The sequence below is a fragment of the Triturus cristatus genome, chromosome 7 (assembly GCF_964204655.1).
Source record: "Triturus cristatus chromosome 7, aTriCri1.1, whole genome shotgun sequence".
NCBI classification, from domain to species: Eukaryota; Metazoa; Chordata; class Amphibia; order Caudata; family Salamandridae; genus Triturus; species Triturus cristatus.
In genome coordinates this window covers 791,130,456-791,155,328 of record NC_140590.1, presented here as the reverse complement: position 1 = coordinate 791,155,328, position 24,873 = coordinate 791,130,456, and the positions used below count along the sequence as shown (strand labels likewise).

Genomic DNA, 24,873 nt, shown 5'->3' with positions numbered 1-24,873 from the left:
ATCTCCCTGATAACCTCTTGCCATATTACATCCAAGTGGCGCATTATGTACTTGTTCAGTGGTAAGTTGGTGCCCTAGAGCACCGTGTCAAGGGCATCACCCCTACCAGGCTCTACCCAATGTTTTTTTGAGCGAAAGTGACAGCAACATTTTAATTGCTTATGAACTTTTTAAAATCCATGGCAAAAAACTTTGGAAATATTGAGGTAAGTGGTTTTCCACCTTCTAATTAAGACAAGTTAAACAACAACATCGGGCTAACTTCTTGATCCATTAGATGTCAATCAAAAACACGAGAGACCTAAAACAAGCAGTCAACAATTTGACAAATCCCACACACATAGTCTATGGTCATCATATCAGGGATGTTCCAAACAGTGCACCACCATGACCTGCGCAGTGTGCCATTATCTACTATGTATTGTACCCCTACCTAGGAATAAGTAGTGTTGGTCTCTGTGGATTCCTTAGTCTCACACTTCAGTTTCTGGTGGGTACTATGACCTTTCCACTGCATGGTTGCTGAAGGCCTGGTCGGGGCTGCAACTCTGTGACTGCTCTAGGCCCAAATGAGGGTTGCAACTGCCAGAGTACCCTAAACTCAGTTGGGGCTGCATCTTTCTGATTGCTGTAGACTTGGACAGGTGCTCAGCCTCTATTTGCCATTGGCCCACCAAAAATGTCACCTACCTTCCTTCTGCTCAGGACTACATCTTTTCAAGACTGATGACTACCTGATACGCAGTCTGCACCCACTCATGCAGAGCCACAGCACCAAAGACAGTTGTAGCTGAATCTGCAACCTCAGCCATGCAAGACCCAGCACTGGGTCCCTGCAGTGAAAGATATTTGGGCTCACTGCTGTTCGTGGTAAATGCTCAATTCATTGAACACTAAATGACTAGCTTGTTCATAGAGGCTCTCGTTGATAGTTCGGGAGGACAACCCTCATACATGGCAGCATCGGAATGGACTCAAGAGAATGCCAACCCTAAGGAGGAGTGATATAGCTAAAAGACTGAGTGCATTTGAACTGTGGTTACCAAATGACTGCACCCGGAATCTGATTCACACTACTCCTGATTACTACACATGGAAGAACCCAAAACCTGGAAGGAACCTTGGGGAGGGGGTTAAGCATTGGGCCGAACATCAATTTTATTGTGATTTGTGGTTGATTGTTGAGTGCTGAGCACGAGCATCCCCACACCCTCTACCTGAGAAGCCTTTGATTGCTCGACCTTGTAAGCCTGAGAGCCAAGTACACAAAGGGTTGTACTTGCTCCAGTTTGCAGAGCCAATTTACACCTGGACCCTGGGAAATCCTTGGCAAATGATTTCAACCTACATGGTTGAGGCCCAGTCCTTCCTGATCCATAGCCCCCCCCCCCCCCCCATAGCTGGGTCTGACACAACCCAGTGACAGTGGTGGAACCATCTCCATTATCAGGAAATAATGATCCCTATGCAATCTACTATGAACTCCTCTATTTTCCCAGTACGAAAACCAGATTTGAGCTATCATCTGGTGGAGGCAGACTTTGACAATTTGAACCAACGTTGTCAGACACATGCTGTGCTGAATGCTCACAGTGCAAATTTGATTACTCAGTCAGAAAAAAGCGTGAACGCACAGTTGATGTGAGTAGCTTTTTAATTTTTTTTAATAGTAGGGATGCTTCCTGAATTGTAATATCTTACTGCGTTTTCAATGAATGGAATTGAGTATGCCTTGTAAAGGTTGCGTAGAGTGCATAAAATAATCCTGGGATGTTCTCTGCAAGAATAATTAAACTTTTATAGTATGATAGGAAGTATCTATCATACGTGGATGATATCTACGTTACAGATGATGACTTATCTGATCACATAAAATACGTGGATACGTTTTTACACAACCTTTGGAGAGCATTTCTTGCTTCTAAGAAAATTAACAGCTTTTCACCGTTGAGAACTTCAAAGACAGGATTGGATGATAATTCACATTGCCATGGATGCAGTATTTAGTCCAATTCTATGCTTTGAGTTTCAATCAAATTTTGACTGTACCAGCAAACCGGTATTTTTTGCTTGAGATGTGCATAGAAGATAGGGCTGAATGTGCCAATGGAACTGAGATACATTTTCCACATCAGTTTGATGTAACCCTGGCACCACTAATTCCACATCACGACGAAGGTTTCAAAAAAGGAAAAAGTTCTTGGTTTTAGGCAAGCAGAGCTTCAATCTGTAACCATGGAACACAAGCATTGGCATAGCCAATAGGTCTCGCTTTTGGATTTTATAAGTGAATAGCCATGCAACACTTGATGTTGTCTAATCTAGGATATTGTGCTGGATAACTAAACATTTCTAATGTCCCAAAGGCGAGACCTATTGGCTATGCATTGGGGGTCTTATAAGTGTTTAGGTAGAGCTATTGACTTTAGCAATGTTTCTAAGCTGTGCTGTAGAGAAGTGTGGCTGCTGTGCAGCATGCTGAGAAGTTGTAATTAAAAAGTGTAAGAAGCACTGAGTGATACTGTGGTGTTGTTGAGTGATGCTGTGCTAACCCTGAGTTATGCTGTGGTGGCGTTGAGTGATGCAGTGCTGGCCCTGAGTGATGCTGTGGTGCTGTTGGGTGATGCTGTGGTGTTCCTGAGTGATGCTGTGGTGGCCCTGAGTGATGCTGTTGTGGCCCTGTGTGATGCTGTGGTGGCCCTGAGTGATGCTGTGGTGGTCCTTAGTGATGCTGTGGTGATGCTGATTGATGCTGTGGTGCTGCAGAGTGATGCTGTGGCGGTACTGAGTGATGCTGTGGCGTACTGAGTGATGCTGTGGTGGTGCAGAGTGATGTTGTGGCGAAGGTGAGTGATGCTGTGATGAAGGTGTGTGATCCTGTGGTGGTCCTTAGTGATGCTGTGGTGATGCTGATTGATGCTGTGGGGGTGCTGAGTGATGATGTGGTGGTGCTGACTGATGCTGTGGTGGTGCTGACTGATGCTGTGGTGGCCCCGAGTGATGCTGTGGTGGCCCCGAGTGATGCTGTGGTGGCCCGAGTGATGCTGTGGTGGCCCGAGTGATGCTGTGGTGGCCCGAGTGATGCTGTGGTGGCCCGAGTGATGCTGTGGTGGCCCGAGTGATGCTGTGGTGGCCCCGAGTGATGCTGTGGTGGCCCCGAGTGATGCTGTGGTGGCCCCGAGTGATGCTGTGGTGGCCCCGAGTGATGCTGTGGTGTCACTGAGTGAAGCTGTGGTGTCGCTGAGTGATGCTGTGGTGTCGCTGAGTGATGCTGTGGTGGTGCTGAGTGTTGCTGTGGTTGCTTAGAGCGATGCTGTCGTGGCGCTGAGTTACGCTGTTTCCACTGTCATCCATGGCATCAATATGGATAAGCTCAGCAACACAAGATGCTATGCTGTAAAGTGCGCTATAAAGTGCCCTTGAACACCACACCAACTTATTGTGCTACTGCCAAAAAATACCAGGTAGTTCTGTGCAAGGGTGAGTGCTATGGTGTTGGGCCCAGAAGCATAGTTAGCACCGCAAACGTTTTACAAACTAGACCTGAACTCATCACCTAGGCAAATGCACGAGGGTAGACCACACTAATTTAAATGATTTCCTTATGTTATCCCTGCTGCCACGGAAACTCTACTGGTGCCCACAGATGTAAATTAAGTTCAAGGTCTTCTTATCATTTTCTACGCCTTTCAAGTTGTGAACCCAACTCCAGAACCCATTCAAAAGCTTGTCACTCACTACATGCCAGCAAGGATCCACTAATTTAGTAGTGGCACATTGATCTTCCAACAGAAAACCAAAGGTGAAGTTAACAGAGACCGATTGAAAAGGCCTGCACGTCTCCTTCGGGTAATAGCTGTAATTCTATCTGGCAAAGTTATCTTTTCTGTTTCTATGAATTACTCTTACATTCTTGTAAGAGATACGGTTTGAGGTATTTATGGCACTTTCAATTCTGCTATTATTGATTTATTAGATGCAACCTGCTTAAGGACATGATGTAAAGCTTCTTCTTCCACCAAACTCTCACATCTCAGTGAGAACGAGATTTTTCTGCCCTGCTGCCCCCAAAAGATCACTATCAGAGGTAAAGATAGGGCACTCAGCTGGTGAACGCAGGGCGCTTGGCATCGTGAAGGAATCAATCAGACAGAAGGAGATTATTAGAGTGTCGGGGAGAGATCAAACATTGCTGGCATCTGCACCCACACATGGCTGATTTACAGGCGGGCTGATAAAGTGCTGCGGCTCACTGTCGACAGCTCCTTAAGCTCTGCGGATAAATTACTGCTGAAGCCCCGTGTAACATTTCTCCACCTAGCAACCAAACATAACAGGATGTGGCTCCCCTTACAAGGAGCCAATATGCTACAAAGAGAAACCCGGGAAGTCGAAGTGCGAGCGAGGCCGCATGCTCGGTAAATATGAGTCAAAAGAAAGCACAGACGTTTGCAAATTTCACCCCTCCCCCCAGAAAAAGAACTGGCAGTCCAGGAAGCCTTCCAGTGAGGCGCCAATGATGAGGTGACGATAAGCAATCAATCTGCATGCTAAACTGAGGGGGCCCCGCCATGCAGATGTATAAAGAAAGCAGGGAGAAATAGGAAGTTAATTACACGAAGGCTTCAATCCTTCGCTCAGATTCAGAAACACGCTAGTGATGCGTGCGTGCGCATGGGAGCAGGAAAAAGTAATCGTGCTTGAAGGGTGCCGCAAGCCATTAAAAAAAAAAAACCACGCTAGTGATGCGCACACAGCAGCAGGAAAAAGTGAAAGTGATTGCGCTGGAAGGGAGGCAGATGGCAGCTGCGCCCGTGAACGCAAGCTTGAGGCCAGCAAAAGCCTCTGGTAGCACTTTGAAAACCCCAATACTAAATGTCTCGCAGTGCAGCATATGCACTGGCTCAGGCGAGACCTAAAAAAGGAGCTACCTCTGCTGAAAAACCAAACACTTACCAGGAACCTGAGTAAGAATTCGAATAGAGAATACAACTGAGAGAGGTGCTGCCACTGCAAATGTCTCAAAGTTGATACTAATTAACATGATTGACAATGCAGCAGCTTAAAGTTCAACACAGGTGAAATTTTAACACCATAATTAATTCCTGAAAGAGATGCTGTGGTTCAAGGACCTGTGATTGCAATGGCTGAACCTTTTGTGCATCGCTAGACACAGATGTGCCAGATGGGGCGGTCGCACATTTTCCATCTGTGCCTCTCAATTATGGAACAGGCTTCCAGTCTCTCTCCGACTGGAGCCAGACCTTCTTTCTTTCAGGAAAGCTTTGAAGTCCAGGCTGTTTAATGTCCTCTAGGTTCCCAGCCCTTCCTGACGTCACTGCCTTCTCACACCTCAGCGCCAAGACGTTGTTTGGCATTAGAGCGCTTTATAAGCCTTTTTATACTTTTTTATACTTTGTCAGGAGTAATGATTGCAGAGGTTCCCATAAACTTTAATGCTAAAAACGATGACAACCTGTTAGATTTGAACGCAGCTCCTGGACATCATCTCACCACTACTTGACAATGAACCTGCTGCTTTCCTTCAGTCCTTCAGTTTTCAAACTCCAGAGACTGAGGCAGCTTTTGATGTCATTGTTGGCAGACGAAGAACAATAACAAGATCGATTTTTCTTTTTTTCATTCAGTTTTTATGCACTCATACATGCATTCATTATTGAGTACATGCTAACATTTAGGCTTATGACGTTTCTATACATTGCCTTTTCTTTTCATTAACAGAAGGGGGTAACATTTTTTTTTAGCGTAAATTATTTTAATTCTAAGGGGGAGCTGTTGAGAGTTCTTTCTTTTAATTAACCTGATAAAAACAAACGGTATTTGTAAAGCGCAAACTAATAACCCCTAAGGGTCTCAAGGCGCTGTGGGCTGTCGGGGAGATTAAGCGAGCTATCGTCAAGAGTTGCATGGTGCTGGGCTGAGCTGCCGCCGGCACCGGGGATCGAACCGTGAGCCGCGTGCTATAGCATTAGTGTCTAATTTTAAGTTTGATGTTATGCCTATAGTTTTAACATGCAGCATTGTTGCTGCTCTTGCCTTGAGGGCATTAACCAACCGTGCTCACACCCTAATGCTTTCTAATGCAATTTTAGAGAACGAAGTAGCAGTATTAGGAGTACTTTGGAAGTCTTTTGGCCAAAAGGCTTTGGGACAGCGAGCCATCTAGTGCCTGAGATAATAGTTTGGTTTATTTCAGAAGTGTGTATGTTTAGAAGAAAGGTACTGTGACATTTTTGGATGATTTCCTATTGGTTATGCCGTTTTATGTGTGAAGAGTTACCCTGGAAAGAAAAAAGTAAAGTAGGTCATCTTAGCTCATTCTGTCTGGTTAGAACTGGTCAGTTAGCGGAACTTCATTTTAGAGTGTTATCTATTGTTCCAAAAACAAATGTTACATGTTCAAGCCTGTGTATGTTTCTTGATTTTTATTTGATACAATCTACTTTTGATAAGAGCTGAAACAATGATAAGTGTGTAGGTGTTCTTATCAGACAGGGGAGTTCTCTTTATAAACCCCTGTTTGTTAGAGCTAGGCAGAGAGATCTGAAGGATGGCTCGGATTCTGACAGAAAGAATAATGCCAAAGGGAGACTGAAAAAAACCTGCATCTTTCACTGGTACATTTATTCTCTCATTTAAATGGAACATCTTGACCCATGGATCTGAGAGAATTGATCTTTTAATGAGAGCGGTTAAAGAAGTCTTATAAAGGATTTGTAATTAGAATTCTTAGTGGATATACCTGTATACCTAGAACTTTCAAGGTGTGAAGATTGAATGTTAAAGGGTTACTAAAGTGTTTGGCTTGCTCTGGGTTTGGTATTTGTTACCATGATCAATAAAAAGGTATTCAGAACTAGGATAGACTACTTGTTACCAGGTTTTAGTTCCTAGATATAACAAGCATTTACAATGCAATAGGTCTTGCATTTGTTGGAGTTGGAGCTATTGACATTGTAAATGGCAATGTTTATTATTTATATTTTTTTAAGTGGAGTGAAATTTAAAGAAAAAAGTGCACACTATACCATACTATAAGCTTCTATAGCAACTGGATAGTAAAGCTAAGGCTATGTTAACGTAAAGGGGTGTAAATGGATGAATAAAAATATGAAAAAAGGATCTTAAAATGCTGGTGAGCATGCAGCACCCCCACCTCCAGCGCCTTGGGTGCCAGGGTAGGTGCAGCACCCCCGCCTGCAGCTCCTTGGGGCCTGGGTAGGTGTGGCACCCCCACCTGCAGCACCCCCGCTTCCAGCGCCTTGGGTGCCAGGGTAGGTGCTGCAGAGCAGTGATGGACGGATTGGGGTGTGCTGGGGGAGGGCCGGTGTCCCTGGGGAGGGAGAGGCTGGGGTGGGGAGCAATGTCGGGGAGGCTGGATGAGGATGTGGGGCGGGCTGGGCCTGGGGAGGGCCGCTGTCCCTGGGGAGGGAGAGGCTGGGGTGAGGCTGCAGTAGGAGGGAGTGGGAGGGAGTGACGAAGGAGGCTGGCTGAGGATGTGGGAGGAGAGCGCATTCCTCGCCTGGACCGGGAAAGAGCCGGGGTCCGGCCGAGAGACACACAACGCAGCAGGCTGGCACACACACCACACCTTGCACACATGCTAACTCGTGCTTACACACGCACTGACACTCACACACAACTTGCACACATATACTTAACGGGCTCTGACACAATGATGCGCACCTTGCACTATGCAATGATGACACCTGTCTTGGTAATGGCGGCTCTGACGTCTGCGCCACCTACAACTTCCATCCTACACAGTGGACATGCACAGAGAGGAGATATGTTGTGTTTCACACAAGGATGCTGTGCTTTGAACAGGCCCTTCACCCCAAATTCGGCCTGAGCACAACCACTGACAGTGTAGGTTTACACACTCTCCAATTAGCATCAAGTGTGCTGGTGCTCTGGATGACCCAGACCAGACACCACAACACTGCTGGAACTTATACCTGCCTGGCACTGCTCCTGCGCGCGCCCTCACATGAAGATCTAGGCCTCTGAATGAGACATCATTGGCACCATGCCTTCAGCTAGTGGCCACATGCTATGTTCTGTTCAGTAATGCCCAGTGCATTCCTGCCCTCTCCGGTATATGCCACACACCTGTCGCTGCTGAGACCAACGTTGGCTCTGTGCCTTCTGAACAGACAAGCGTTACCTCCCTCCTATTAGAGCAGTTGTGTGTGTAGTCACGAAAGCAGGAGCGATTGCACTGGTAATGACATTAGTAGTAGCGATCTGGAATGCTTGGAATTAAAGCACTGAAAGTTATAATTGAAATCCTGATTCAAATGTCCTTTCATTATAGGTAATTTGAAGTAGAAACACAGTGACATGCTCTCCTCCTGCTCTGTCAAGAAACCTTTTAACATTCATCCCCAGATGAGAATATTGTTACTACTCTCAAATTAAGCAGCCCCAAATCTCGTGATGTTTCGGGGTTCCCACAATGACCATGCTCGTATACTACAGCAAAGCACCGCCCGTTACTGAAGTGCTAAGTGTGTAGTTCTGGACACATCCTCTGCCATCACTGAAGCTAGCTAGCATCAACATTAAGCGCTACACTAACTTGACCCTTGAATTCTGTGGCAAACATCGGTACATACTGCCTCTCCCATGTTACTAAAATGTGCCTAGCTCAGTCACGGCAGACATTTAGCACCGCTGCTAATCAATTCGCTCTTACCGGAAAAAAAACAACGGATTATTTTATATAAAAAAGGAGAAGTGCAAACAAACCCTGCCCGACAGGATCCATAGATAATTCTACAATTGTTGCTGTATTCTGCAAAGAAAACACGACAATGGGTACTTGTCAACTATCTAAAAAGTCAACAGAGACGAATCACAACATTGTTTGCAGTTCTTTCCCAACGCTAGCCTGAGCACACCGCTCCAGAGGAAACCACTAACGCGTTCAAGATGACCGCTCTCCACCCCGACCAGTCATCGTGCCTCATCATGCACACACATTGTGTCTGCATCCAGTTCTTTCCTGTTTGGGAAAAAAACTAATTTCCTGTCATCACAGGGGAGAACTCAAGAAAACAAATAACACCAAAAAAGACCGAACAGCGGCACAGAGACTGGCAGGTTTGCTGAATACAACACAGCAAAGTATGAGACCCAGGAGACGCACATTCCAGTAGGTAAACAAGGGGAAATGCCTGCCCTCGGTGACTCGACAGCGACTTCACTTTTTGTCCCGGACTAGCCTCTGGGTAGGAAAAGAAACTCTTAAGGAACAAATGTGTGCATTTTGCACAAAACCCAGCGCCAGGGGTTGGGCATCTCTCGCTATGTACTTATAGTGCTGCGCTGCCGAGGTCCCGGAGGTCTCCGAATCACTGCAGTTCTCTTGGCTGCCCTGGGAGCTGACTGCATTCCTCACTGTTCCGCTGGGCACCAGCAACCCTGCCCGCCGCCCCTGCTCCACGGCACCATGTTTTCCATTCCCTACGCTGGGGCCGCAGTCAATCTAAAAAACGAGGGGCTCAAATAACAAGGAGTTATATGTGTAGAGGGGACATGGAGGGGCGGATGAATGAGCTGGCTGTGTGTAAGGTAGAGAGGCGAATACAAAAATAAATAAATAAACAGAGCGCAGTGTCCCTAAAGTAGGCGCCGCGCTCCGAAATAAATTTAAAATAAACCGAGTGAAATGCTACTTTAGTGTCTCTTTCTACAAGACAGCTGCCATCAGGGAAAAGGAAAGTGAAAGCGCGCGTTGTGCGTGCCTGCAGAGTGAAAAACTCATTAAACTCTGTACACGCCCCCTAAAAATAAGAAATGTATTCACGACAGCTGTGAAGCAGACGATCCAGTCCGGATGGGCTGTCCAAAAGGGAGAAAGGACAGTGGCCCAAAAGCATCCTTTTCAATGGGATGCCAGCGTTTAGCATAGACGCTGACGCGACCCAATGAAAATGATGGGCGGGACTTCAAGTCCCCTTCTTAAATCTCCTCTCTCACTTCAGGTCTCGCCTAGCGTTGCAGCGCATGCGCTGCAACACTAGGCGAGACCTAAAAATAACAAATGATTTCTTTTTGTTTTAATTTTATGACAAATATTTATTTTTATTGCTCAGTATAGTGCGCACAATTTCTTTTATAATAATGATAAACCAGATGATCTTACACTTGATAACTTAATATTCTTTGAGACTTGGGTTTTAAATAGAACTGTAGATAAAACAATATAGTTTTTTGTGTATTTCTAGAGCATAGTTTCCAAATCCCTGTGTTTTTTTCTCACCTATTTTCCTGTGGGTCTCTTCACAGGGATAATGTCTTAGTCAGTCAAAATGATTATACTTATTGCCTTTTCCATTAGCAGTGAAAATGAAGCCTCCGTAGTAGAGTCTGATGGTAGATTATGTTGAAACTGCAGATAGGTCCATAAGATAGTAGAACAGCCACTTTCTTCTGGTGAATAACGAGTTATAAGTTGTCCCTTATAGATAGGAGAATAGTTTCCTTGCCTATGCCTGATCTGAAACCATATTGCTGATCTGACATCAGGGTATTTTCCTCAGTAAAGTTAGAGAGCTGAAAAAATGTTCTTTTGATTAGTTTTCTGTGTTATACAGATTAATGTTTCTCTACTTTGAGGAGTGGTTTGATGTATGATAATTACCCTTGCTCTAGTGACCTGTTTAGTGTATTTCTAGCTACTTCTTTTGCACAGATTGTCCGAAGGGTGCTTTAAAGATTTTTTTTTCCAGTCGTGAGGTGGTTGGGTCTGAAGGTGATTCTGATGAACTATGGCTGTTTGTGTTGATAATGTAGAATTCCCTCTCAGAAGGGGCTTTCAAGGTGTGGTGAGATTGTAGATTGGTGTCTTGACAGAGGATCAGTTTTGTCCTAAAGGTAGTTTCCAGTTGTATGGTTTTTGAGATGAGTTCCATGGTGATTTTGCCACTGAAAGCTTGACATTGTGGTAGTCTCCCAGGTTTGGCACTCTGTATTGCAGAATTATGCTAGAGTGTTGTGGAGAAGCACAGTGCACATCCTTTGTGCATTTGAAGTAGTAATGTTATTTGGTAGGTGTAATGGTTGCTTTGGCCATGCTGTCTTTTTAAAAACATTTTAAGGTTAACCCAGATATAGTATTTTAGTGGTGTTTGGTTGCCCAGTCCAGAGGAAATGCATTTGTAAAAGATGGATACATCCTGTGGGCGCACATCAATTGCACTTCTGGTGGTAGTTAAGTGGTGCTGATAGCTTAATTTATTTGCCAATTGTTTGTATGTAAGATGTTGTTGAGGGTTGCCACCAGCGCTGAGTTGTTATTATTGATTAGTAGACAAATCTTGACAGTAATGGCGTGGCAGTCACTCCTGATGTCAGGGCAGTTGTCAGTCACTGGGGTATCTGCTGGTTGGGCAAATATGGCATCTAATTTGTGGCTGGAGATCTTAGTCGGGCAAATATGGTTTGTTGGTGGCTGAAGGCCTCTATACCTGAAGTAATGATGTTGCTGTTGTTAAATCGTTCTTGTCAAACTAACGGTTGAGGTTTTCGAGGTTGGGTTGGTTTAGTAGAGTCATAGACACTGTCTGGTAAAGCGTTCTTTAATTTTTGTTGCTGGGAGACGGCCTGTAAATCAGTAGGAAGGAGAAGGTGAAGCAAGTATTTGCAATTAGTCATGTTGAGGTCATTGTTGCAGGATATTTTTAATTATTTCTTTAAGGTAATGGCTGTTGGTCTTTTCCAATCTTGCCAACATGTTTTTTTGACAATGCTGTATGTAATTAGGCGGGATGACTTTGTGGTATGTGGACACTGAACCATTGCTGAGCTAGGTTTCTGTGATGAATCTAAGGTCCAGTGCTGCATTTGAGAGTAGAATAAATATGTTAAAATGGTTGTTGTTCATAGATCTCAGCAGAATAGCAAGCAGCTTAGTTGAATTGACCTTGTCTTCTTATTGTGATGGAGCTCTTCGGAAGTAAAAATGCGTGCTAGGAGTGTGGATAATTTATGAAGGGGTTGTGTCTGTGGCCTTAAGTGGAGTTGGAGGGCATGCCTAAATGATAAGGACCCCTGTTGGTGTGAGAGGAGAGGAACTCAGAGGGTAAAGTTGAAGGGGCTGTAATGGGAGGTGGGGGTGTTGGTTTGCAGTTGCAAGGTTGCATTGAATATGGTGATGGAGGGCGGGGGCAGGTCCATAGAGGGGCATGGTTTATTTGTAGGCAGGCTGTTCTGTTGATAGAGGTCCACTAATATAAGTTGTATTTATCCCCCATGAGGTCTAAGGGGCTGTACTCGGGGCATAGCGAGTCCTAATATCCTGTGGCTATTAATTCGGCTTTGAGGATCTATGGATGATGATCTCCTGGAGTTCAGTTTTAACTACCCTCACCCTGTGTTTACTACTGTGGCTGTATATTAAATCCAGGAATAGCTATCTCCACCTTGTAGTCTGTCTGTAGCCTGTCCGTAGCCTATCCCCTCTTCTATTTTTGCTGCAGGCTGTGTCCAGGATCAACTATCTCCACCGTCTGGAATAAAAGTGTACTGTATCCAGTAAGTAGCTACTGTTTGGGACCTGTGAGGATAGGTTTGGCTGTACCCAAGTGGTTGGCCAGGAGCCAATAGCCTTGCCTTGTAGCGTGGTAGTGGGCCATATCTGAAGTGACTATCCTGTTAGTAGGAAAGCTGTCTGCTGTGCTCCGAAGTGGCTATTCTAGATGTATGATTATTACCTACTGATTATGGGGAGCAGGAGTCTTACTGGCTGGTTTTTAGTTTAGAAGGGCAGAGTTTCAGGCTGTGATCTTTTCCAAGTCCTAACAGACCCAGACAGCAGGTGCCGTTAACCTGGCGCCTTTTACCTTGCTCAAGTTTTGCAGCAGATGGGGACTTAAAGAGGCTCATGTCACTTGCACTCTCTGTACGCATCTGTTGCACACAATTGCTCATCTGGCCCGGAAGGCTTCGGTGGCAGGGCTTCAGAAGGGGAGGCTTTTGATTTTGTACAAGCCTCAAATAAGTGCCCCGTCTCTTAGCTCCATCAGTTGGGGGATTGAAGTCTGCAATGGCCAATCATTTGCCCTGATCGCCTGCAGCAGAGGAAAATACACAGACCCAATCCACAAACATGTTGCCTTTTTAAAGACCTCTGCTTTTGTCACAGAACTTACTAGGGCGTTGTTATACCTGACATAATTGGCGTGGGTCTTCCTTCCTCTTTTCGCTTCCTATCTTTTGTGTTGGCTGGATTTAGATGCTCTGGGCGCCGTGCCACTGCTCGAATGCTCCCTGTGTAGATATGACTGTATGAATTAGGATAACCATAATGCCTAGGTCTGTGTAGTATGTTCTAATAGCGAGTTACCCTCCAATTTACTGTTACTATTGTGAAACTATCCTTTCTCATAGGCCAGAATAAGCAAGTTGAGGATTATCTTCTATAATCCTATCTTCACCCCCAGAACCTGATAGGAACTTCGAGTTTGATATGTTTATGCCCAGGATATTGAGATAGACCCTTAGTAAGACCATTGTTATATTCCATATTCGAAAATGCCTCTTCTGGAAACACGGTATTTTCGTGTCTGAGCTTTCCTGTAGACTTTGCTAGTTGTGTTTTGGCCGTCTGGTTTTGGAGCAGCAGGGCCAGCTGGGTCAGACCTGGCTGGGGAGAGAGATCGAAATTCAAAGCATAGGGAGGGGTGACTCTGCTCTGAGCCAGGCCGTGCCTGGCAAGGTGAATGATGGCTCCACTCCCCCACTGGGCATCTGATAGCAGACCCCCGCATTCCAAAAGGGCAGGATGTCGCCTCGTAAACCAAGTGTTCCCCGACCCCACCGAACTGGTTCTGACTGGATGTAGTGATATGTGGCTTTGGCGAACAAAGACTTTTTAGGTATAAAACACTGCGCTGGAACGTTGTCCAAGTGTGTTCCTTCTGAATGTCAAGACAAAATTGTCCTAGTGAACAGTGGAAAGGACTTTTAAAACTTTCACCAAGCTTGCTGAAGAAACTACCCGAGGGCCTGAATTGAGAGCGCCTCCTGCCGAAGTCTCAGGGACATTAGACTTCACCCCGTCAGCTGTCGGAATTCCTGCGCGAGGAATTCTGCTTGCAGGTGAGGCCTCTGTCGAGTAATCCGGAGCCTCTAGTTCTACTGTGAGGAACGCGGACTGGGAACCTTCGCTGAATCATTGTGGGCCGCTGCAGCTAAGAGAGAGCTGCCGCCGCTGAGAGCCTGCCTGAATTTGAACCTTCAGAACCCTCGCTGAATCTGTGTGGGCCGCAGCAGCTAAGAGAGAGCTGTCGCCTCTGAGAGCCCGCCTGAATTTGAACCTCCGGAGCCTTTGCTGAATCTGTGTGGGCAGTCGCAGCTAAGAGAGAGCTGGGTGCCCGCACTTTTGCCAACTTCGCATCATTGTGGATTGTCCTGTGGGCGGCCGCAGCTAAGAGAGAGCTGCTGCCGCCTAGTGCCCGCACCTTTGCCACTATGCATCATCGTGATTTGTCCTGTGGGCCGCCGCAGCTAAGAGAGAGCTGCTGCCGCTGAGTGCCCACACCTTTGCCACTTTGCATTATCGTGATCCGTCCTGTGGGCCACCGCAGCTAAGAGAGAGTTGGTGCCGCTGAGTGCACTCACCTTTGCCACTTTGCATCATCGGGATTCATCCTGTGGGCCGCCGCAGCTAAGAGAGCCGCTGCCGCAGTGGGCCCGCAGCTTGTTCACCATTGTCGAGGATTGTCGCTATCGTCTCATGGGCCGCCGCAGCTAAGAGAGAGCTGCTGCCGCTGGGAGCCCTCCACGGAGCTGCATGACGAGAGTCATCGCCACAACCAGCCCAGGCCCCCGCAGCCACGTGCTGCTGCTGAGGGCCCGCCTGTCCCCGAGTGCCCGAATCATTGTGGGTGCATGCTGCGGATCCCTTCAGCCAAGACCTGTGGTCGCTGGGAGTCTGCCTGTCAGCGTCTCCGCTTCTTCGAGAAGATGCCTGCTGTGTCCCCTTTCAACGGCAGGTATCTGGTGCGCAACGGGTCACACGTAGGCCCCGGCCTTGAACTCAGTCAGTGTCACATTCTGGTGAATACGTTATTGCCTTTTGAGTCTCTACTAGTTTACGTGCATTGTATTTGTTGAAACGCATTGAGAGTCTTGAATTGAACCTTAGATAAAGATATTATTTTTCTATACCTAATTGAGTTGTGTCCCTTTTGTGGTGTCGTTACTGCCTTATTGTACATGGTCATATTTGCTTCGCACACTGCCTGGGAGGTAGGCCTAACTGCTCATGCTACGTTACCACAGGGTTGAGCAGGGGTTGTCAAAGGGGGTAACCCGCTTGCCCTGACCTAGGAAGAAGGGTCCCTATTTGGACATTGGCGCCAGCCATTGCCAACTGGATACCCCCATTTCTAACAGGCGTCAAACTTAAATACTTCTTAAATTAGTTGATTCACTACCAACCCTCTCGCCTTCTGTGGTCCTGTCATCCTATGCTGTTCTCTGTTTCGAAGTTATGCAAGGCCCACATTGGTGGACGAGCCTTTCCTTACATAGGCCGCATATACTGGAATTAACTCCCTCTCACTGTATGTGCTGAATCCAATCATTCATTGTTTTGTAAATGTTGAACAACCATGTTTGATAGACATCAGTTCCACTTTCCTCCTGATCGCTTTCAGTAACCTTTTTTCTAGCGCCAGGACATACTATTGGGTAACAGTGCACTTGGTAAACGAATGCTTTTGAGTGTTACAAGAGAAGAATTTTATTTTTCTGACTAATATGAGAGTGAAAATCGCAAATGAAGGCCGCATGAACAAGACATGAAAACTGTTGAGCTAGGCACAAGATTAGATTTCTCAGGTTATAGCCACAATTTTCACCATACATGTTACTACTTCTGCGTTTTTCTTTTATGTACAGCTCTTATTATTATTATGAGCAATTTGTAAAGCACATGGTTACTTACAAAAGGTTTCCCAGCGCTAGGCTCAGTTACAGAAAATAGATCAAACCAGAATGGCATCAAGAGAAAATGCCGAGTTCGAAAGATTCCGAAAGTTGAAGCAGCGAAACCTAGAGTGCCTGACACTCCCACAGAGTTGGAGGTAGATCATTCCAGAGTCTCAGTCCAAGGAAAAAGAATGCTTAATCTCCTTGGCGGAATTTTCTAATTTTAGGAATTACAGGCAACCTCCTATCACTAGAGCGCAACGAGCATGTAGGGTAATACAGAGAGACACCAAGTCTCTAAGATAAACAGGTCCGTGGTTTGAAAGGCATTTGTGCATATAGCACAATGCCTTAAAATGTACACGGCGCTCGGTAGGTAGGCAATATAAGGTCCGCAATATACTGGCTGTGGAGGTGAATTTAGGAGACTGTAGCAAAAGCTGTGCTGCAGCATTGTGAACAATCTGGAGGCGTGTGAGTAGTGTTTTTACCGCCCCCAGATAAAACACATTCCCATAGTCCAGTCTGGAAATGACCAAGACCTGGACCACGGTGCTCTGGGCAGAGGTAGGGAGACAGAAGAGACTCTTCATGAGCCATTTCAAGAAGCCAAAAAAAGTAGCATCCTCCTTGTTGATATGATGGCTCACAGTAAGTTTGTCATCAAGCCACACTTCCAGGGTCTTCACGACCGGTACTGGGCCGGGGAACTGCCCATGGTTGACAGCCACAGGTGGCAACCCCAGGTAGTTGGGGGATTGCCCACCAACAGAAACCTCGGTCTTATCACTGTTTAATTTCAGGGAGTTGATGCACATCCATGATGAAACTTGGGTAGGGCAAGAATTAAGGGCCATCACATTGTGATTGTCTTCAGCTGACAGAGATACAACAATTTGTGTCTTCAGCTGACAGAGATACAACAATTTGTGTATCACCTGCATACGAAAAAAGTGTAAGTCCACAATTCTCCGCTATTTCTGCCAACAATCTGAGATATAGATTAGCTTTGCTAACAAACATTATGATATTTCATGATAACTGCATGTGTGAACTCCATTAAACTGACCCTCATTGTTCCCTTATTTTGGGTAATTTAAATTAGGACTACAGTGGAACCCAAAAATATTCTTTTAGCCCAATGCATTTCATTGTAAATTTAAGATGCCATCTGCATTTCATGAAAAACACATCTTGAGGCCAACTTGTGTCCTGCAGTCAGAATTTTGGATCAAAAGGTAATGCTGGTGAGCCGCCACAGCTGCCGGCTGCCTCGCCTGCTCCGTCTCCCTAGCTGGACCCCCTTGCTCGGCCGCGGGCACGCGGCCCCCCAGTCCCTGATCTCCTCCCATCCCCCTCTTCAGATCTTTCCTGCCACTCTGGATCCCCCACTATGGAGCAAGTGTTGTCACCTTGAATCTTGGGTTGCCTTGCGGTTGTGGTTTTTGTTGTTGTTGTTAGTCTTTAAAATGAAACCGTATTCTGTGGCAGGACGCCGTGAGGCCTGCACCGTTGATTACTCCTGTGTTTCTATTGTGCACCGCTGAGAGACTTTTACTGTCTGTGTGTACTATATTTGTGATGCTCTAGCGGCCGGCCGTGCGGTTGTAGGCCCATAACTGTAACCTTTTTATGGATGTAATAAACGGTTTCAAAAAAAAAAAAAAAAAAAAAAAACAAAAGGTAATGCTGAGGGGATTGGGGTGTCCATTGCAGTCGAGAGTTTCATAGAGTGGGCAAAACGGAGGCGGCGAGTTAGTGCCATTTACACAGGAGTTGCCTTTCAAAGGAGCGTCAACATAATTGTTTAAGGTTGAGAACTTCAGTGAAAAGGTGTTTGGCATAACACGAGTAAGCATATTTAGTACTCTTTTAGAGGTGATTGGATTCTATTTTTTCTTAATCAAATAGACTGCCTCCGCTGAGTGATAACAGTTGATAGCACTCATTTATAGAAGTTAGTCATCAGGGACAGTCAGTCACAGGGTGTCACATGTTCAGCAGTGGCACTAGCTGGCTATTATATTGATTTTCACTCTAAAATGGTGATTGCTTATTGTTGGTCACCATTAAACATTAGTGTCCTATAATGAGCGACTCTTGCTTCGTGGTGACCTTTGCTCACAGGAGTGATAGGTCATGGAGGATTCTTGTTCACCCACTGACCTCAGATTGATGCAATTCAACCACAGTGGCTCGTTTTTCTACTGCGCCTCCTCAGAAGGGACAGCCGCAGTGTTTAAACTTAGAACTACCAATATTTTAAATGCATATCCTTTGTTCGTTTTAATAATCACTTTCTGCTTTCCATTTTAATTGGAAGTTAGAAAAGAAACCCTTTTCGGACTGCAAATTCTCCTCTATTCTACTTCTTATCGGAGATGTTTGCAAGTGAAAAAGTGCTTATTTTGATTAGCGAGTGGAAAGACTGAATCTGGACAGGATGTGGAGCAGACATTTACAAAGGCAGAGCAAGGAGGGGAGTGGGCAGTGTGATAGGCGGATAGGAGTGATAGCCAGATAGCAAATAAAGGGCTATTGCCTCTCTTCTTACCTTACATAGTACTTTGGTGCTGCTCTTTGTTGCATCATTCACCTGTGCCAAGGTTACATGAACTTCTCTGCTGGAGATAAAGCATATGATGCCATAGGAATTCACTGTGCACGAGGTGTCTAGTATGTCAAGGTTGAGAGGTGTGGTGACTTAGGATTACAGTTTGGAAGTGCTGTGATCCCCCTAGACCGTACAATATAGGCTACACTGAAGATGTAAACCTGAACAGCTAAAAGCGTTCTTCATCTTGCAGGATGGCCATTGCTGCATAGGATGCTGACATGGGTGTCTAAGTCTCGGTGAGTTTTAATGTTTTTTTTTTTTTTATTGACTGTTTTTACTTTCCTGCTCCCTCACCCAGCAACTTCCTTGTGTATGTCACTCCTTAACATTGTGAAGCTGGTCGTTGTTATGTTGGTAATTAATGCTGGGCAGCGTTTTGTGCACCATACTACTAAAAAGACCCGAGGGCATTGTGCTGGTGGCTGTAGTTATGCTGTTGACTGTAACATTTGGTAGCACCGTTCTTCTGACTGGCTTCATGGCACTGATGAATGTGGTGCGCTAGCGGCTAAAAGAAGTTCAGCTCTGGAGTTTGCCCAAGGATGGGGGTGAATGTTTTGATTTGTTCTGCATTCCGTCCATCAATTCTTTGTCTTTTGCTTTTTGGAAGTAGGCAGGTATTTTGCTGCTGGTGGCAGTTGTTGTGCTGGTGATGGGTGTCCTGTGACTGTTATTTATGTGAATGCTTTGATTTGCAGATTATTGGCCTCAAGCAATGTTTCTCAGTTTTCCCAGTTTCACACAAGCACCGCAGTGGAGAGAAGCAGGAACTGGGAAATGAAAAACAAAACAGTGTACCCTCCACAGACTCCAGAGGAACCCAGGAGACCAGCGGTGAGCTCCCTTCTTTATTTGGTGGACAATTTACCTGGGTGTTTTGGTCCCACAGTGCTGTCTGTAAAATCTTGAGAATACGTTTGATGAAAACACACCACAAACCTTGTGGTCGAAACGTGTCCGTGGTGGTGTGTTGGTGGTAATATGGATCACTAATAAATAGAAATTAATACGTTACCCTCCTGGAGTGCGGCGTATGATCCTTTTTGTGATCAAGATATTCGGGGCCTAGCTTACCCCCGACGCCAGCACCAACTGAATGTGTGCGTTGTCATGAACTAAATTGGTGTTATTGAGATATAGATCTCCTATATAAGATAGAAATTCACACACACATATATATATATATATATATATATATATATTCACTGAAAAAACCATAGGTTTCACACATGTTATAGTTAGCTGGACATTTTACTGATAAAAAACCAATGAAATTCCCCCGTTATAGTTACTGTAGGCAACTATAACTCACGCGACCGCAATCCTCTGCTGATGCTAATACTGTATTTAGACACTTATTTGCCCATGTCTTCTTCCATTAAATTTTAGCTATACATATATTACAAATATTTTTTTTTCATAAAGACACATATGTCATCAGTAGAGGATTACGGTCGCGTGAGTTATAGTTGCCTACAGTAACTATAACGGGGGAATTTCATTGGTTTTTTATCAGTAAAATGTCCAGCTAACTATAACATGTGTGAAACCTATGTTTTTTTCAGTGAATTTGCAAGGTTTTTTAAATGCTAATTCCTAACTATAACGTGTGTGAAACCTATGGTTTTTTCAGTGAATTTGTACGGTTTTTTAAATGCTAAGTCACTTTACGCCATTTGTGGCGTGCGCGCCCACTTAACGCAGTTCGTTCCGTGCGCGCACGGTGCACTTCGCGCACCGTGCGCGCACAGTGAGAAGCGGTGCGCTTCGCGCACCGCGTGCCCACGTTACGCTAGATGGGCCATGAACGCACGATGCGCTTCGCGCACCGTGCGCACATGGAGGTCATATGATGAGCATCGTTGTGACAGGTAAAATATAGGTTTTGTTTATCTCTGATGAGCCATGCACAAAAGGTGCACTTCGGGCACCTTTTGCACACGGGGTGGGGAGAATGTGGATATTTTTTTTGTTTTTTTTATTATTTCTTACCGTACGCGTACGGTGAGCGTAATCGGCGAAATTTTCGAAAAAATTAAAATTGCCTTTTTTCACTTGGGGGATCGTTGGGGACTCCCTCGACATGGCTAGGTGCTTGGGAGCTGTGTAAATAGCCCCTTTACATGATTTGCACTTTGTTTTTCAACCCCCTGTCAGAGTGCGAGAGAGAAAATGGCGGCCGCCGCTTCCTGGTTTCGACCGATTCGAATGTTTACTAAGATCTAAGGGCCAATCAGAATCGCGCTCGCGCACGCCACCGTACGCGTACGGTAAGCGCACCGTAAGCGCACCGTACGCTGGCTCAGATATATATATTGATTTAAAGGCTATTTTCTCAGAATCTACTGAACAGATTTACACCAAACCTACAAAAGGCACTTCCTTGACCTGAGGACTACCTCTCTGCCAAATTTCAAGTAATTCTGTTCAGCCGTTCGGGCTGTAGCTGTGTCTAAAGGTCCTATGGAAAAATGCATGGGAAAAACGCGTTTTGGGACTCCCCTTTTATCTCAGCCCCCGCTTGACGAATCCCCCCGCGACTTTCAGGGTAGGAGCGGAGCGTAGCGCCCCACCTATTTTGAAAAATTCGCGAGGATTCGTCAACCGGCGCCAAAGTTATTCAAAATAGAATGTTGCGGATTTCCTATGGAAACGTGGTCCTAACTATAACTACCTACTGGCGACCGCCAGTAGGTAATATATATATATATATATATATATATATATCTTATCAAACCCAACCCTTAAACCCCACCCACCCTAAAAATCCTCTTGCCACACAAAAAATCTGTACCCACCCTAAAAACCCTCTTGCCACCCAAATATTCTTACTCGCCCTAAACCCTAAAAATCCCCTTGCCACACAAATACTCCCAGCCACCCTCAACCCTAAAAATCCCCTTGACACCCAAATATCCTTACCCACCATAAACCCCAAAAATATCCTTGCCACCCAAAAACCCTTACCCACCCTAAAAATAACCTAGCAGCCAATACCCTCACCCACTCTCTAGTATTTGTGTGCATGTGTGTGTGTGTGTGTGTGTGTGTATATGTATATCGGGCGTGCTACGGCCATTGGGCTGCAAGGGCTTCAGCCCCCCCTCTGTCGTGTGTCTCAGCCTGGGCTGCTGTGGGCTCGGCTGGGCAGTGTCTGGAGTCTTGTCTCCGGCACACCTGCGCTCTTCACAGGTCTTTAAAGACCATTTGCATATTTACATACCTTTGTAAACTGGTTACCGAGGCCTCGTTTTTTTTCTGATCCAGTACCCCCTGGGCCCAACTCTGCCTATTCCTTTGCTGTAGTGTGAGAATGCATTTCGTAAAAAGGAATATAAAGTAGGGTTGCCAAAAGAAAAATGCCAGCCATGTGGTGTTTGCAGAACCTGCAAAGATCTCATCTTGACTAAATAGGGTTTTAAATAAAAAAGTATATATTCATTTGTAATGTGAATTTTCTGTCTTTTTCCCCTTTAATTATCAGTCCTGGATCTTTCAGACAGCCCTAGAACACAATTAAAAATGCTCTCTATTTATATTTGCTGTTCGAAGTATGCACAGATAAGTGCTGAAAATACAGCTTGAGGTGACTGTTTATTTTGGTACCGTCTGGGACATCAAAATAATGAGCTGGCAACCCTAATCATAAGACTGTAAGTTTGTTGCAGGATCAGCACATTATTTATTTCCTCCACCCTCAATCCCTGATTAATTCCATAATAGCAATACTTTAACTTGTATCTTAAACCCTATGCTGCCGTCAATAACCTGCTGAATTACTTCAAGTGTTGTCTCAATGCAGGGTGCATTCCCAGATACACTTCTCATTCTCGCCCTTTACTTTCACGCCCACCCTGCACTCACAGCGATCACAATGCTCTTACACTGATCACCATGCACTCACAGTGATCACTCTGCACTCACAATGCACTTGCGCTGTTCACCCTGTACCTCACCCTGCAGTCACATGAGTACACTACTCACCCTGCACTCATGTGACACTTAACTCACTTGTCCCCCTCACTGCTCAATCTTCAATCTCACTCAAACAAGCCCATCACTAACCATGCATTAATTTATCCCACTCTGCACTTACATCGGCATCCAAATTCATATGGTCACCTCAATCACCCTGCAGTCACTCCTCTTACCCTACCCTCACACCGTCACATCGCTCAGTGTGCACTCACATGGGCACTCCTGCCTCCCACACAGCGCAGAGGGCTAATGTGCCTGCTACAAAGAATGTGTACGATGCAGATCAGAGAACTGAGTGTGAGTAAACTACGAGTAGCGCTATAAAAAAATGAATTGTTTGTCAAAAAGGTGCTATAGAGAGAGGAGGTGCATTGTTGGTGAGTGGTAGTGAGGGAATTATGGAGAAGGAGGAAATGGTGGAGGGGTGCCAAAAAAGACTGTTGCACCACGTGCGACCAGTTCTAGGGCCAGCACTATTCCGCTATGGCAGAGGAGCATCGCCCCACTGGTTTTGAGCAGTGGAAAGTAAATATAAAATGATAATAACTTTAAGTTATCATCATTTTATGTTTCCTTTGAGGGCGGGTGGGCGGAGCTGCCCTGTCAGGGAGCAGGGGAGGAGTGGTATGCCCACTCCCAAGTGCGCAATGACTGTTTGGTCGGCTTTCTCGGGACGCCCAAATAGCCATGCTCACTCTCCTCTTCTCCATGCAGGCTGCATTACAGCCTGCGTGGAGAACATGCCCACACGTACAGCCCTTGGTTGAGAACCATGTCACGGCGCTCAGACCAGTCACAACGCTGCATTGCAGTGTTGGGATTGGCTTAGAGGAGGGAGCCTGGCTACCTGCTTCCTGTTCCTGAAATCGAATGCAGATAGCAGGACCAGGACCAGAGACGCGGGACCTGGCCGGCGGAAAGCTATGTTTTGTTTTGTTTTTTTAAAAACTTTTTCCCTCGCGTGACCCCCACCCCATGCAACCCCACCTGCGAGCCATGCCAGCCACCCCTGTTAGCCCCCCATGATGTTCGGGTCTAGTTACGCCCCTGATGTGTGTGTGTATATCTATATATATTACCTACAGGCGATCGCCAGTAGGTAGTTATAGTCAGGACCTTGTTTCTATTCAAATGTGTTTTTTCTTTTGCCAATAACTTTGGCACCCTTTGATGAATCTTAGCGAAACTTTCAAAACTAATGGTTCACTCAGGTCAGCTCCTGTCCTGAAAGTTTGGGGGTGATTCGTCAAGTGGGGGCCAAGAAAAAAGGTGGGTCCCAAAACGCGTTTTCCCCATATTAATTTCCATAGGAATTTTGTAACAGGCTACAGCTTGAACTGCTGAACGGAATTACACCAAATTTGGCAAAAGGGTAGATCTTGGTTCAGAAATTGACCTGTTTTTTAAATGGTGTAAATCCGTTCAGTAGTTACTGAGAAATAAAAAAAATATATATATTCTGTTCACAATGCTGGCTCTCCCTCGCTTCTTGCATGTACTGCATAACACTCCTAACCGAGTTCCCGATGCCTACTTTGTCAGTGTCGAGAGCGAGGTCAGAACCCTCCTCTGAGACGGGAAATGCCCCCGTATAGCAACACGCAAGCTCACTAGAGGATGGTACGATGGGGGGATTGCGCTGCCCGACCCACGGCAATATTATTGAGCCGCTCAGCTTGCTGTAATAAACCAATGGGTTTTTGCCCCCCCCCCCTGCTGGAGCCGGCATTCCGCACGGATAGATGGGTTCTATCCACGGGAGGTTTTCAACGCGCACTCTATTCCAATCCCAAGAGATTGCACCTCACAGGCCCCACCACACACACGGTGAGAACCTGGCAGACCGTAATTAAGAAACTGGGCTGGCACAATAAAATCACGCTACACACCCCCCTGTGGGAATCCGAACAACTCGGCATACTGAGCAGGTGTCCAGGGTTTGATAAATGGGACCTCATAGGATTTTCCTTGGTGGGGGACCTATGGAAACGCAACGCTATGGTCTGGTTTACAGATCTTCAAAAGGAATATCAGCTAGCCGTGTCCGAAACATATCGCTATCTTCAGATCCGACACGCACTCACTTCTGTGGTTCCTAAGGGGGAGACTCTGCCTGAGGCCTCCCCACTGGAGGACAGACTTTTGACTGACCCCCTGACAAGTAAGGCGATCTCTCTCACCTACCGCAAACTGGTGAATAACCAGCCTGACCCGTTAACCCGGCTTCGTCAACAGTGGGAAACAGACCTTTGTTACTTAGAAGATGATGACTGGCAGGAGGCCCTCTCCTCCCCCCGGGTGGTTGCCATCCCCAT

General features: G+C 45.8%; 1 protein-coding gene across 3 annotated transcripts in view; it reads left to right on the top strand.

Moving 5' to 3' along the window:
- Positions 1–24,873, top strand: part of MRPL22 (mitochondrial ribosomal protein L22) — a 79,346-nt gene that overhangs the window by 4,904 nt on the left and 49,569 nt on the right. For 2 of the 3 annotated variants that reach the window (XM_085617622.1, XM_085617624.1), the window contains exons 2-3: positions 18,771–18,816; positions 19,279–19,414. In XM_085617622.1, the coding sequence (XP_085473748.1) occupies positions 18,771–18,816; positions 19,279–19,414 (182 nt within the window). The remainder of the gene's footprint in view (positions 1–18,770; positions 18,817–19,278; positions 19,415–24,873) is intronic. The other variant, XM_085617623.1, reaches the window with a different exon arrangement.